At 36.6% G+C, this 15,775-nt stretch overlaps 3 protein-coding genes across 4 annotated transcripts in view; 2 read left to right on the top strand and 1 right to left on the bottom strand.

Moving 5' to 3' along the window:
* Positions 1-66: 66 nt before the first annotated feature.
* On the top strand, positions 67-2,675 carry LOC137391086 (uncharacterized). The gene is made up of 5 exons (XM_068077438.1): positions 67-298; positions 632-669; positions 1,272-1,496; positions 1,780-1,895; positions 2,043-2,675. The coding sequence occupies exons 1-5, from the start codon at positions 134-136 to the stop codon at positions 2,207-2,209; spliced, it is 711 nt and encodes a 236-aa protein (XP_067933539.1). The 5' UTR covers positions 67-133; the 3' UTR covers positions 2,210-2,675.
* A 1,641-nt stretch (positions 2,676-4,316) lies between these two features.
* LOC137390170 (glutaminyl-peptide cyclotransferase-like) lies at positions 4,317-9,533 on the top strand. 2 transcript variants are annotated; one of them, XM_068076450.1, is made up of 9 exons: positions 4,317-4,408; positions 5,204-5,312; positions 5,565-5,711; positions 6,146-6,248; positions 7,861-8,030; positions 8,260-8,418; positions 8,541-8,643; positions 8,940-9,053; positions 9,263-9,533. In XM_068076450.1, exons 2-9 carry the CDS (start codon positions 5,208-5,210, stop codon positions 9,412-9,414), a joined length of 1,053 nt encoding a protein of 350 aa, XP_067932551.1. In that variant the 5' UTR covers positions 4,317-4,408; positions 5,204-5,207; the 3' UTR covers positions 9,415-9,533. The 2 variants fall into 2 exon arrangements, with proteins under 2 accessions (XP_067932551.1, XP_067932552.1); XM_068076451.1 differs by lacking the exon at positions 4,317-4,408 and adding an exon at positions 4,881-5,017.
* A 376-nt stretch (positions 9,534-9,909) lies between these two features.
* The window catches only part of LOC137391114 (uncharacterized), a 40,825-nt gene continuing 34,959 nt past the window's right edge, over positions 9,910-15,775 (bottom strand). The window contains exons 16-17 of the mRNA XM_068077478.1: positions 10,511-10,584; positions 9,910-10,254 (exon numbers count right to left, since the gene is read on the bottom strand). Of these exons, the coding sequence (XP_067933579.1) occupies positions 10,125-10,254; positions 10,511-10,584 (204 nt within the window). The 3' untranslated portion in view covers positions 9,910-10,124. The remainder of the gene's footprint in view (positions 10,255-10,510; positions 10,585-15,775) is intronic.

Here is a 15,775-nt window from a genome sequence, read left to right as displayed (position 1 = left end):
GTGTCAAATCACTCGCTCCGATTTTCAATCAATGGATTAGCGCTGTGCAGCATCAGCAATCTATGCTATAAATACTGTTGGTGGGAGCTAAGTGGTAGAGTATTCGTGTAGTGGTGGCTACAGCTAGGACAAGATGACACTGTGTTTTAGTGTAGTCTTAATTGGGCTATATCTTGCGAGGCCAATCTCTTCGTATGAAAACAACCAAGCTATAATGAGTAACATCGAGCGTGGTGAAGGAGTTGTTGCTGAATTAGAGTCACTGTTAGCTCAATCTTCTGTCGCTTCAGAACCTAAGGTGAGAACTGCTAAATGTTATGGTAGCTCGAGAGCACCTGTTGAGGACTGTCCTGTGTTCAGTATTATAGACTTCACCATCATAGAACACTATATATTCAAGCTCTATATACTTGACTTTGAAACTTATCTTGCCAGAATTTTGTAGCTCTACATTTATTTACCTTGAATAATTTCTTTTTGGTTTATCCAAGTAAGGTTTGAAATGGTCTACCCACCCTGATCACTTGTCTGTGTACAGACACACACGTATGTTCACATATTTGCATGAATATGCTCAGTATATTTCATGCACGCATTACAGCCATACTGTAGATGTGTTGTTATTTTGCAGGCAGTATTCCGCACAGCATTCGCTCGCATGTCTTCTAGGTAAGTCAGCTGATAAATGTTCTGGAATGATCTATCTAACAACTCGCTTGTTCATGAAGCAGGTTATTGATAAGCTATTAACAACTATTTACTGACTTTTAACAGATCAAAGCGTTGCCAAAACTTTGTCTACTAGTCATTTTGCTGGATTTAGTGGTGCTGTGTGTTGGGCATGGCTGTAATCTAAAGCATTAGTTTGAGTTTAATATGTTAGTTGAGTTCTTCAGCAAGTGCTTATGATTGGTAAATACTTATTGTTAAGCATTAAACAGTACGTTTCGTGATCATTTTTCTAACTGAGTGATGACAGGTTACACACGTTTAAGATATATTTTTAGCTTTTAAGCCCGTAAAAGGTGTTAAGTTGTCTACATTCTTCGTCACCAACTAAGGAATACAGTATTTAAAGCTTACAGGCTGTGAACAGCTTTCATTACTGTCAGGTCTGAAGGCAGATCACTTGTGACTATATTACAAATTAGTACTGCCCTAAGACTGATCAGCGATTTTTGCTCATGCTGTGCTACTGCAATTATACACACTCTAAGAGAATAATACAAGAGTTGATTTTAAATCATTTTAAATCATTCATGTTCTTAAAGGTCCCGGTCTAGTGACAGCTCATCCATTGAATCCGATGCGGTTGATATCATTGGTTGCTCACCGCTGACGGCCAAAACTTGCTGCAAAGTGAATGTGCCACCATCTACAGAGGCGAGAACTAGATACTCGTGGAACAGTGCGTGTAGGTTTAGGGAAAGAGGAAACTGTGGCAGGGGTCAAAATTGCTTTCACCGATTTCTGCGACACAGGAATCGACGATCACGGTATGTTCATAGGTAAAAGTTTTTCCTTGCTAAAACAGAATTGCGTGAACAGCTGTAACAGGTATTCAAGTTTTTAATTGGGTTTTAAACTTGTACATACTCCGCCTGGCAATCTTGGCAGGTGTCACTTCCATTTTTGACCTGTCAGACTACCTTGGCAAAAGGTTTTACAGCACCAAGCCTTGAGCTTATACAAACATGTATATGTACTAAGTAGAATACACAATTTAATACACCTCTTGTCAGTATATACATGTGAACACACACTGTTTTATTTATGCAGCGATGAAAACAATTGCCAGACTATCAGCACCTACTATGTGCAGGTGCCAAGACCTTGTCCATCTACCCTTACCAGCTGCTGCGAGGGTGAAGTCTGGTTCAGGACCGGATGCATCAGTAAGTGATAGATTTAGTTTTAAAGAACTCGCTGGTTTCGATAAGCTTTTTCTGCTAGCTATTAGAAATGGTTTTTAAACGTACAACGATGCGTCACCACAAATAATAATTAAGATCAGAAGGTATAATGTTGATATGCTACAACAGGCATCAGTGAGCTGGAGAGATGGATAGTATATCTACGCAATGGAGGCTCTGGTTATCCTCCCTGTAATATACCAACAACCACCACTGCATCTCCCTACACTATGAGACGCTGGAATCCTTGTAACAGGCGACGAGGAAGATCTCGATGGTCTTGCTGGCTGAACTAGCATGATATCAGGAAAACTCGGTCATATTTCTTTTGTATATATCTTTCTTTATACTTTGCAATAAAACCATTTTGTTTATTTTAATAATACGACAATCACCCAGGTTTTTTACAAGGTCATAACTGGTTCATTCTTTCTATGCAAGAAATAATATATTATAATAATATGTTTTTTCATTGTTTTATGACAACATATTAATGTGCAAACCATTCACATTGTTTTTGTAGCTGGGACACTGCTAAGTTGTCACAATTTTATGAACTCTTTAAATGCCATGTATTCTGATCTTTATTATATATAATATAGATAGCTTTGAACAAATAATATCTAACCTTAAATTCCTTGAACTGCAGCAAAAAGTGTTCATGAGGGGTATAGGAGTTATCTGAACTTTAGTTACAATCTATTCCCTGTAGTCATCCACTACAAAGCAAAACTGTAAAATGTAATACTACTAAAGTTCTCATTTGCTTTGAACAGCCTTAGCATTTGTATTGTTCTAATATTAGCATAGTTTAACATGTTAGAAGTGTTATAGGATGGTGTCGAAAATATCCTGTTAAACTAACGCTCTTATATTTTTACTATGAAATCACTTTTGCCATGACTTCGATTATCTTATTTCCTCTAAGAGCGCTTTTAAAGTTATATTCACCGACAGGCACCAAGTCTGTTATTTGGTAAGTCATACGCCTGTAATATTGTAAGTTATCTGTCAGCAAAATGGTAAGTTATCTTTCAACAATATGGGTAATTATATGTCTGGAATAAGGTAAGTTATCTGTCGGCAATATGGGTAGTTATGTGTTTTTGATGTGGTAGGTTATATGTCTGTAATAGGGTAAGTTATCTATCAGCGATATGGTAAGTTTTGTGTTTGTGATATGGTAAGTTATATGTTTGTAATATTGTAAGTTATATGTCTGTAAAATGGTAAGTTATTTGTCAACAATATGGGTAGTTATGTGTTTGTGATATGGTAGGTTATATCAATGATATACAGCTCCCATGCGGAGGCTGTATATCATTGGTTATATGTCTATAATAGGGTCAGTTATCTGTCAGCGATATGGTAAGTTGTATCAGTAATATAATAAGCTATATGGCTGTAATATGGTAAGTTGTGGCAGTAATATAATAAGCTATGTGGCTGTAATATGGTAAGTTGTGGCAGTAATATAATAAGCTATGTGGCTGTAATATGGTAAGTTGTGGCAGTAATATAATAAGCTATGTGACTGTAATATGGTGTGTTGCTAAAAGATGTGCTGTATCTTCTAAACACCGTTTATCAAATATCCCTGACTGCAATAGAAGTTGGGGTATCGAAGAACAAGAAGAGCATATTTACATGCTATCATTAAGTGAAGGCAACTCCTAGTCCCAACTAAAGCTGGAATTTAATAACATTATCCCTAGTTGTTTTTTGTATACAGCAAAAACATACCTATGAAATGCCAAGAAGTATTAATTGAGGTATATGAGACAGCAATTGAATTTATGCCAAGGCAAGATGCCAGTTTCTCACGTCCTCATCTTCCTCTGGGGATATAATCCTGAAATGCTTTTCTTCACATTTCTACATACAACTACCAATAATATTACAATAATTGCTAGTCATAGTAATAGTAATAATATACATGTATTACAATAATAATAATTTATGTACAGATTTTTAAAACAATTGAACTATTATGATCACTTTGTTTGTATGCTACTCAAACATACTTACTGACAGAAGATTGATATAATTTAGGAGACACTGTTAAACCAAACTTGTGTTGTTTTTGACTGTTTGTATTGTTACCATAAAAGTTCAATCAAAAGTCTGATCCAGCTGTCCTTTATATAACTGCTTGAGAGTCGTGCACCCTGGTAATTCAATTCAGAATATGAACATAACACAGCGTGCCTATCAGGAACAGCAAAAATACTTAACAGTGTGTCTTAGCATTTGTTTAAAACTTCAAGCCATGACCAATAGTTGCTGATCTCTAGTGCTACCTGTAAATCCATATAATCCCTTGACTTGTCAGATCAGTTTCATCTTGAAATGGACAGCTTAACTACTGACGTATCCTTCAGGTTTACTAGGGACTACTAGCCATGACGGTGCGGGGTTTGAGCTCATAGAGCAGTCTCCTTGTCAGAGTTTAGCTCAGAGGATCGTAAGCTCCGTTCACACGAGTAGCACATACAGTAAGAGCCTCTTTATATTCTGTCTAGTCACATGACCAGCATTTTGTTTGTTAATTATTCAGGATATTCTCACAGCCTACCTGGAGGCAGTGAGAGACTAATGCTTCTGTTTACGACTTTTTACCCTTGACCAGACAATATAGACGCCATTATTGACAAAAACAATGAAAGGTCTATGAAAATACATCTTTGTAGAGGAATATCATATAACAAGATGCGTAGGGAGACCAAGTTATTGAGCAGTTTGTCTAGAGTTAAGAAAGTATGATTGAATATTATTCCTGGCTCCTACAGCGGCAGCTGCTGTCTCAACTATCAAAGCTTGTAAAATTCATTGCTTATTACATGATGTAATTTGTAGTTGGCTAATTAAACAATGTTATTGAACGATTTGACAAATGTAAGACTGTCTCCTAATCGCGTAACAGATGTGACAGCACATCTGAGCTGACCAGACCTCAGTCTTGACAGACCGCTATATAAATAGCGGAGCCATTGAGAGATTTAAGCATTCACTATTAGCAACGCATGAGTTGAGGAACCTAAAAAAGCTGCAACTACAAGACTGACTTCTAAGCGTCAGTGGGACACTTTTACCAGTACAAAGAGGTAGAATTTTATCACCGATAAGCATTTTTGTCAAGCAATTAAAGGTTTACCACAGAGAGAGGTGAATGGCATAAATGTCTGTATAAATAAGATTCAGAGTATCTCCGGGTCATGAGGACTTTGATATGCGAGGCTGGAATGGTAGGTGCTGTGCTCATTACTAGTTAGTTATGTTTCATCTTACAGCAGAATGGAAATCATCCAAATGAGTGGCTCGGTGAATTTGGTATTAATCTGTCTTCTTTGGATTGTGCTGCAATCAGTGACTGCTCAGACCAGCATCTCTCCAGCAAGGGTAAGAGCCTGACTGTTTATAATCTACTTGAAAGTATTTTAAATATAAAGAATACCGAATGAGCAATATAACCAGTTGATATTAGCAAATGAACAGGGAGTTGGCTAAATGAAAAACAACAGCCAAAAGGTAAAATGTGTTCTCATCTGTGTCATTGTTGGAGATTTTATAATCCAAAATTTTCTTTTCTTTATCTCTATTTAACTGCTGCCGGGCAAATTGTAAAGTTTAAATGAACAAGTAAATTTACAGGAAAGACATCAGCTCAAGGAACTCAATGGTCGCCAAGTTAAAGCTATAGCAAAGCTTTCCAACAACAGCCTATTTCGAAGGGAAATCCTGCAGCCCCTGCTCATTGAGAGGGTTGTCGACACAGCAGGTAGTCGTCGCGCTCAAGAGGTAAAAAAATACCTTTACTTCAAAGTCAGCATCTATGATAAGGGTATTTAGATGCCTCACTTATGAACTCATGTCATGCCCTAGTAGTTGTGCAGCCAGCATGCTGATTGCCGGTGATTTATGCTAAACTGCTGGCCCAATCGCTGCTGAGGATTGGTTGTTTATAACAGTCAAAGGCAAATACTACTAAAGTTCTCATTTGCTTTGAACTGCCTTAGCATTTGTATTGTTTTAATATTAGCGTGGTTTAGCATGCTAGAAGTCTTATAACTGCCTTAGCATTTGTATTGTTTTAATATTAGCGTAGTATAACAAAGGTCCACAAAGTATTTGTGGACCTTTGTCCACAAATACTTCAAGAAATTTTTATAGTCAAAACATTATGAATTGATAATTATAATTGGCCAAGTTGACTCCGAAGAATCTATTTACAGCACATCAAGCAATGGATGGCGACTAAACTGCTGTGGCATGTCGAGGAAGATTCCTTTCACAGCAATACTCCTCTTGGCACCAAGAAGTTCACAAACATTATTGGTAAGAATGACTTGCACGAGTAAATGACTCTCCTCACCCATTTTCGACGCTCGCATTTCTGCTGTATGTTCACAATCAAAAATATTTTATCATTAAACGAATTAATTCAAGCTATATATATAAACCTCAAAGTTTGTGTGTAGTCTGTAATTCTATGAACCAGTGTGTCCAGCTATAGCTATTGAAATCTTGGAATGAAAAGCTCGTTTCGTGCTGGATTTGAACTCACAAAGATTGCAACTGCAAGCTTCTAACCACTCATTTAACCACTGAGTTATACAGTCCTTAGAAATCTATCGCTCTTATCATTTACCTACTGTATACCCTTTTATCAACTGTCCCCTGATTATAAATTGATTAAACCCTGATCAATTGATGCTCCTGTTATAAAATATTATTTACCTAACTTTATGAAACACATGCTTTTTCGTCCTCGCCATACTAGGGTGAATTTGTTTTTCGCCATACTAGGATGAATTTGTTTTTCGCCATACAATGTCAACAATAATTTCTCTCGAGATTAAAATTTGGCGATTGTATCTAAGTTCGGCGTCATTCTTTATGGTAAAAACAAGTTCGCAAACAGATAAGTGATAAAATTTTTGTTAAAAGTTTAAAGTTTACTAAAATACATACTAAAACTTCCTTCAAGTATGTGTTTAGTAAGCTAACCACAAAATCATAACCACAAAATGCCCTAAAGTTATTGTAGGTAATTATAGTTACTAAGGTTAACATATTGTTTTGTTACTATTGTTTAATAATGATTTATACCAGGAGGCGACTGCATTAGATAATTACTATGGGTTTCTATACCACTCTATTCGTCTATACGATATTTTTGCCTTATGATGCCAACACTTAAACAAACTAAAATCGTATAATTGTATACGAAATAATTTTACATTGTAATCATAGCAAAACAGACTACATTTAGCCATTACTTGCTAATGATTTCACATTTAAACACCTTTACAGTTTTATTTTTCCTCCAAATTTATTTCAACAAAACACTTTTTTCTTGATATGAAATTTAAAAGTTACAGTTGTTTGAAAGTTTGAAAACCTTTACAGTTGTTTTATTTTTTCTTCCAATTCATTTGAACCGCCCAAAAAACACTTTTCTCATGATATGAAGTTTAAAAGTTAAAATGGTAAATGTTGCATTCGTTAAACAAAAATAAATTTTCTTTCCAAATACTTTTTTATTACCGGGGCATGCAACTAGTATATCTATAAATACTAGTTGCTAAATTCAGTGTGGATGGAAATATGTAGCCTGTGTTTTTAAACACTATCCCGTTGTTCAGCTACTCAACATTCTATTCTAGAATAGCTATCAAAGAAGATATATTCAGAGGTACTAATAGAACAAGTTATTTAAACAAACAGCATATGTTCATAGGGGTGAAGTTTGACACTAAACAAAGTAAAATTTTTCCAGAATTATTAAAGCTGTTGTAAATTCATAATTGCTTTGAGCGCATTGTAAAATTAGTCTTAACACAATTGCTGTAAATAGTATCACCGCCGCTGTTTGTAACACGAGATTTGAGCCACTTGTCAGATACTCACCCCCCTCTCCCGCTTACCCAATTTTGACCAATTTTAGCTACGCATGATCCGGCAGCAAAACGACAGCTGGTCTTGGCTTGCCACTTTGACTCAAAGCTTTTTAATACATTCACATTTATTGGAGCCACAGACGCTGCAGTACCATGCGCTATGATAATAGACCTAGCACGCACACTCAACAACAAACTTGGCAGCAGAGATAGACTAGTAAGTTGTACTCTAATAACTGATTGCAACCTTGTCGACGCACTCGTAGTATGTACCAGTACAAAAAGTAGCCTTTGCTATGCTTTTGCTGCACAAATGTAAACTTTATGTATGTAATTTATGTATGTTAATTCATTTTCAAATACTTGTAGTATTTTCAATACTACAAGTATTGAAAATGTTTGTAGTGGAAGCGCTATAAACAAATGTCCCTGTAAATGCTTTGCAGGGAAATGACATATCTCTGCAATTGATATTTTTTGATGGCGAAGAGGCATTCCAACGCTGGACAAGTACAGATTCGTTGTATGGTTCAAGACACTTGGCAGCAGCTTGGGCCGACACTCCCCACTCTCACTACTCCAATGGCAGCAAACTAGATGGAATTGTAAGTTGAGCACATTTTTACAGCTGGTTGAGCACATTTTTACTGCTGATAGAGCATCCAGTTTTCATGCCTACCCTCTCCATTTTGTACGCAACAATCTCATATTGCACTTATTATCTCAGGACATGCTGGTGCTGCTTGACCTGATAGGAGCTCGAAACCCTGAGTTTGCTAATCTTTTTCCAGAAATGACAGGAAGATTTTTTGAAGGACTCAATGCTATAGGTAGGTTTTCCGCACCTCCACAAGGCTTTTACTGTGTATGCCAAGAGCAGATCTGTAACTTATATAATGTGTTAAAACTCACCTTTCCATCTCCTGCTGCCTCCTAAAAGTAGCTGACAGTATGCACAGCACATAGGCTGACAAACTTGTTTAGCGTAGGTGACAGCTGAGATGGTGGGGGTGGTAATCAAGAGACAGCTATGTATCTATTCATTTTCTATGCAACAGTGGAGAGTTTAAGTTGTTCTGGTATTACAAATATCTGTTCACTTTTTACCCTCTCAATTTATTAACAGAGGGGCAGCTGCACCAGGCTAGACTTCTACGCGGCCATACAACAAATCAGTATTTCGACTTGACAAGGAGACGAGGAGCTGTACAAGATGATCACATACCATTTCTTGAGCAAGGTACGTGTAAGACAGTTTTGTTGATAAATGATAGCCAGAAAGGAGTTATCGAATGTCAAGGTGACCAGTATTATGCTAGCCGCTTAAATTTTATACATAGAGTTGGGTGTTCATAGATTAATTCAGCATGAAACAATATGTTACTTCATGCTTTCACAACTGCTATGCTAAAATTGGAATTTTCATTGGTTTGTGGTAATATCTTACAGATGTTCCCATACTTCATCTCATTTCTGTACCCTTTCCAAGAGTCTGGCATACTCGCAGAGATGATGGATCAGCAGTCGACTACAGAACTGTGAACAACCTTAACCGAATCATACGAGTATTTATTGCCCGATACTTACACCTGACTACCTAGACAGGCATGAGAGTACTCACACCTGACTACCTAGACAGGCATGAGAGTACTCACACCTGACTACCTAGACAGGCATGAGAGTACTCACACCTGACTACCTAGACAGGCATGAGAGTACTCACACCTGACTACCTAGACAGGCATGAGAGTACTCACACCTGACTACCTAGACAGGCGTGAGAGTACTCACACCTGACTACCTAGACAGGCATGAGAGTACTCACACCTGACTACCTAGACAGGCATGAGTGTACTCACACCTGACTACTTAGACAGGCATGAGAGTACTCACACCTGACTACCTAGACAGGCATGAGAGTACTCACACCTGACTACCTAGACAGGCATGAGAGTACTCACACCTGACTACCTAGACAGGCATGAGTGTACTCACACCTGACTACCTAGACAGGCATGAGTGTACTCACACCTGCTCCCACCTCACATTATGTTGGTGATTTACTAAAACATATTTTACTTTGAATATCAGGCATCACACAGCTCACTCAGTTATTGTTATTTTCAGAGAAATATCTGCTACAGAACTTCTAATGTTTACAATAGAATTTTTTGCCTATGAGGCTAAAATGACAAATAAAAATTCAAGCATTCCTAGATTATCCACCAACAGACTGCTTGGTGCTTACTTTACAACAGAAATAACACAGATTATAAATACTATAAGAAAGTTCCCTAAAAAAGCCAAAAACTCAATCTGATGATTGTCTTGGCAGTCTTAGCTGGAGCAGACTATCTATGGAGGGGTCATGACCTTTAAACCTCCTAAACACTTCCATAGCTGGTACACTTCCTCCCAGTGACAATACAGTATCCTTAAACCTGAAGAATTCAAAACTTGAGTTTTACATAGCCGACAATGAGATATTACGGTTGCCATAAGGAAATCAATGACATGGTAGGGCAGGTGTCCGACTGAGAACATCATAAACAAACGTCTATGAAACTCGACTGCTTCACCAGAAATTGCTTGTCAGCCTAAAACCAAGGCTATTCGACACACCAGAAAAATATTCAAAGTTTCTGTGATAGATGCAGAGAGGCTGACTACTAAAATTGCACATTTAAATATATTCACCGTCTGCCAGTTGTCTTGAGTTCATCCAAGTTGGTGCATTCATTAAAGGATTTCATTATGTCAGCAGCGACCATCTGAAATACGACAAATCGAATAGTAAGCAGACTGTCAGTGCTCAGGTGTGACTGTCTCTGAAATAAAACTAGTGAGAAAGAAAAGGTACAGCAGAGACTTGCTCAATAAAGTGATACAGCAGCGACCGTACTCGATCTCACAACAGAATATATAGAACTGTTGCTGTTCTCTAGAGTTAAAAACTGTTGATGTTTGCAAAATAAGTCGATGCAAAAGCGCGAGAGCTTGGCATGTCGCTAGTTATATCACAAGATTATTCTTAAAACACTCTAATATCGCAGCATGAAAAAAGTTCAACTGTTTTATAATAAATCACATTTCATGGCATTTGAAAAATAATATTTGTAAACGTAAGCTCACGAAATGAACAGTGAAAACAGCTCAAACTATAAACTAGACTTGCTTTGATATTTATGTTAAATAGTTATGTAAAAAATGTGAGAGTGTAAAGAGCTAATGGTTTATAGCTAGTAGCCACACGTTGTGTCATAATGAGTGCCAACTACAATATATGCTGCCGACTATGAATAAAAAACACTAATAATGATGAGTGCTTTACACCAGTAACTACATTGTTTCCAACTAGAGAATATATGCCGTTTTTACATAATGTACATGGTGGTTTGTGGTTCGTATTCCTGTTGCTAGTCAACTCAAGTAAGAATTGAAAATGTTTGTAGTGGAAGCGCTATAAACAAATCTACGCGCGCTCCTACTACTTCCACTTGCGACCACTTCAACATTCAACTTTTTCAACATAACACATAAAATTTGAATCTTAATTTAACAGGTAATTTCAAACAAACTAAGTCAGAGTGTTGTCAGAACATTACAGTTATGTGAATCAGTACACATGTACACAGTTCTCCTTTGCGCAGTTTGATTCTACAAAGCTCCAATAATATCAAACAGTGATTCATACGTTCCTTAGTTAATTATAAAATCATGGGTCTCTAGAAGACTAGTGTAAGTCGCTGTGGTGACAAAAGAAGGTTCTTATAACTAATCATAGGTCTCTAGAAGACTAGTGTAAGTCGTAGCTGTGGTGACAAAAGAGGGTTCTCATAACTAATCATGGGTCTCTAGAAGACTAGTGTGAGTCGTAGCTGTGGTGACAAAAGAAGGTTCTTATAACTAATCGTGGGTCTCTAGAAGACTAGTGTAAGTCGTAGCTGTGGTGACAAAAGAAGGCTCTTATAACTAATCATGGGTCTCTAGAAGACTAGTGTAAGTCGTAGCTGTGGTGACAAAAGAAGGTTATTATAACTAATCATGGGTCTCTAGAAGACTAGTGTGAGTCGTAGCTGTGGTGACAAAAGAAGGTTATTATAACTAATCATGGGTCTCTAGAAGACTAGTGTGAGTAGCTGTGGTGACAAAAGAAGGTTATTATAACTAATCATGGGTCTCTAGAAGACTAGTGTGAGTCGCTGTGGTGACAAAAGAAGGTTATTATAACTAATCATGGGTCTCTAGAAGACTAGTGTGAGTCGCTGTGGTGACAAAAGAAGGTTATTATAACTAATCATGGGTCTCGAGAAGACTAGTGTGAGTCGTAGCTGTGGAGACAAAAGAAGGTTCTTATAACTAATCATGGGTCTCTAGAAGACTAGTGTGAGTCGTCGCTGTGGTGACAAAAGAAGGTTCTTATAACTAATCATGGGTCTCTAGAAGACTAGTGTGAGTCGTAGCTGTGGAGACAAAAGAAGGTTATTATAACTAATCATGGGTCTCTAGAAGACTAGTGCGAGTCGTAGCTGTGGTGACAAAAGAAGGTTCTTATAACTAATCATGGGTCTCTAGAAGACTAGTGTGAGTCGTAGCTGTGGTGACAAAAGAAGGTTCTTATAACTAATCATGGGTCTCTAGAAGACTAGTGTGAGTCGTCGCTGTGGTGAGAAAAGAAGGTTCTTATAACTAATCATGGGTCTCTAGAAGACTAGTGTGAGTCGTAGCTGTGGTGACAAAAGAAGGTTCTTATAACTAATCATGGGTCTCTAGAAGACTAGTGTAAGTCGTAGCTGTGGTGACAAAAGCAGGTTCTCATAACTAATCATGGGTCTCTAGAAGACTAGTGTGAGTCGTAGCTGTGGTGACAAAAGAAGGTTATTATAACTAATCATGGGTCTCTAGAAGACTAGTGTGAGTCGTCGCTGTGGTGACAAAAGAAGGTTCTTATAACTAATCATGGGTCTCTAGAAGACTAGTGTGAGTCGTAGCTGTGGTGACAAAAGAAGGTTCTTATAACTAATCATGGGTCTCTAGAAGACTAGTGTGAGTCGTAGCTGTGGTGACAAAAGAAGGTTATTATAACTAATCATGGGTCTCTAGAAGACTAGTGTGAGTCGTAGCTGTGGTGACAAAAGAAGATTCTTATAACTAATCATGGGTCTCTAGAAGACTAGTGTGAGTCATAGCTGTGGTGACAAAAGAAGGTTGTTATAACTAATCATGGGTCTCTAGAAGACTAGTGTGAGTCGTAGCTGTGGTGACAAAAGAAGGTTCTTATAACTAATCATGGGTCTCTAGAAGACTAGTGTGAGTCGTAGCTGTGGAGACAAAAGAAGGTTATTATAACTAATCATGGGTCTCTAGAAGACTAGTGTGAGTCGTAGCTGTGGTGACAAAAGAAGGTTCTTATAACTAATCATGGGTCTCTAGAAGACTAGTGTGAGTCGCTGTGGAGACAAAAGAAGGTTATTATAACTAATCATGGGTCTCTAGAAGACTAGTGTGAGTCGCTGTGGTGACAAAAGAAGGTTATTATAACTAATCATGGGTCTCTAGAAGACTAGTGTGAGTCGTAGCTGTGGAGACAAAAGAAGGTTATTATAACTAAAACAACAAATTAAAGATAAAAAAGAGCATAAATATTTGTAAAAACTCTTTAAAAATCTTCTAAGCTATCTTGTCATTACTGTGAGGAAAAGTGAAAGCGGACAATTAAAGTTGTCTCATTCTTATAATTTTGCTTTTTACGTAGTTTTATATAATGCATTTCTTTCAAAGCTATAAGTTACCTGTGGGAAGAATTGAATGTATTTTTTTTTAATTATTTGCTCTATCATGCTATAGTTACGAGATATGAAACAAATATCAGGATAAATTAAATTTATGTCCGAGGTTTGACTCTATTTCCTCCGAGGTGAACAGATGTCTTTTTATGAACCTCATTTTGCCTGGTGTCTCGGAACGTGTCTCAATGTGTCTCGGAATGTGTCTCAATGTGTCTCGAAACGTGTCTCAATGTGTCTCGAAACGTGTCTCAATGTGTCTCGGAACGTGTCTCGGAACGTGTCTCAACGTGTCTCGGAACGTGTCTCAACGTGTCTTGGTAGCTTTATTCCAAAAAGGCAGGCTTTGCTATTTTTCTCCACATTAACTTAATCTGCATAATTGGTAGATTCTTGAACTTATGACGATATAAAAAGCGTAGATTTTGAGGCATTAATGCTAATAGTTTGTTGATCAAATGCAATAAAAATCTCTTTTTATTCATTAATGCATTATTAATTATGAATTTAGTTTTTACATATACATGTAATTAGGCTATTATATCTAGTTTTTCACATATTTTAATGCATTTGTTCTAATGGCATGCGTAATTGCCTGCTGTATTTATTAGAAGGTTATAAACAAAAGGTTTTTGGGCTATGAATATAATTAAACAAATCTATATATCTACTATATAAACGGCAATCGTTGTCTATCTGCGTGCGTGATTGAGTGTTCGCCTTATAGAGTACCATACTTTTCAGACTATTAGCCGCTACTAAGTATCTAGGGCGCATTAACGGGAATCTCCGGTTAATACACGCCTCTACACATAACCTATTCATCGTTTGCCGTTTTCACACAAAAATGACGTAATAAGTTCAACTCTATGGCTTTCTTTTAGCTTCATGACACGCGATGCTTTTTTGTCCTCGACGTATTAGGGCTAATTTGTTTTCGGCAAAACGATATCGACAATAGACTCTCTCGATATTAGAATTTGGCGATTAAATTTATTAACTCTATGAAACACGATGCCGTTTTTGTGAACCTCTATTTCTTGCTTTTCTTAAGGTTCAATTGCTAAATCGCTGTTAAGGTCACTACTTTTCACGCGGACAATCGTATTATCTCGAGTAGGAATAGCATCTAGATTCTCTCACTTTCGATCAGACAAAGACACTACAATAATTATTTTATTTTTACATTACATATCGTCGTACCAGTATCGTCGTATTCAGAGTTTTGATGGATAGCTGTTGGTGGAACAGTAACTTTTCTATACACACACTTCTATGCAAGAATTGTTATTATTAATTCAACATATTCACGAATTTTATTTTGTTTTCTCAGTTCGTATTAACTGTATCATTACTGAATCATCTCATATTGTAATCGTAACAAAACAGACTCAATTTAGCTATTACTTGCTAATTATTTCACTGTTACATCTAAACCCTTTTATAGTCGTTTTATTTTTAAAATTTATTTGACCTGCACAAAACATTTTTCTCATGATATGAAGTTTAAAAGTTGTTTGACAAAGTAAGTTTGAAAACCTTTACAGTTGTTTTAGGTAGAATGGCAAATGTTGTTATATGTTAAATACAAATCAATTTTCTGTTCAGTTTTTTTTTATTACCTGGGCAACACTGGGTTGTACAGCTAGGTGTATTAGCTTACACATCTTTCCTTTTAAACCTAACCAATTAGTTTTTCGTAATTAATTTCACATTTCACAACAAACATTTGTAAGATTACTGTAAGATTTATCGTGTAAGATTGCAAGTATCAGTTATTCCCCACTCTCTTATATTCACATACATTTACATACTTTGAGAAATATGTATAGAGATATATAAATTTAAATTCTCTTATTACATTTATAAACTTCTTATAACTTTTGAAGTTTATAACATGAGTTTTTAAAAGTTTGTTTCATCGTTGTTATTATTTCAACTTGCATTCTTTTAAACATAAATTGAGGATCGTGTTTGAAGTTTAAACATTATTCATTTTCCTATCACTGTTATTATTACTTGATTAGTTTCCAATCTTTATTATTAATATTATTCTTTTATTCAACCATTTTTGACAGACATTGTTCTAATAAAATTTCAACTACAGAATACTATGATATTCTGTCATATTTTTTAGTATCGTCGTATTCAAAGAATTGATAGATAGTTTCTGGTG

This window comes from Watersipora subatra, chromosome 3 (genome assembly GCF_963576615.1).
Source record: "Watersipora subatra chromosome 3, tzWatSuba1.1, whole genome shotgun sequence".
NCBI lineage: Eukaryota > Metazoa > Bryozoa > Gymnolaemata > Cheilostomatida > Watersiporidae > Watersipora > Watersipora subatra.
Note: the sequence above shows the minus strand (reverse complement) of the source record. Positions and strands in the feature narration are given on the sequence as shown.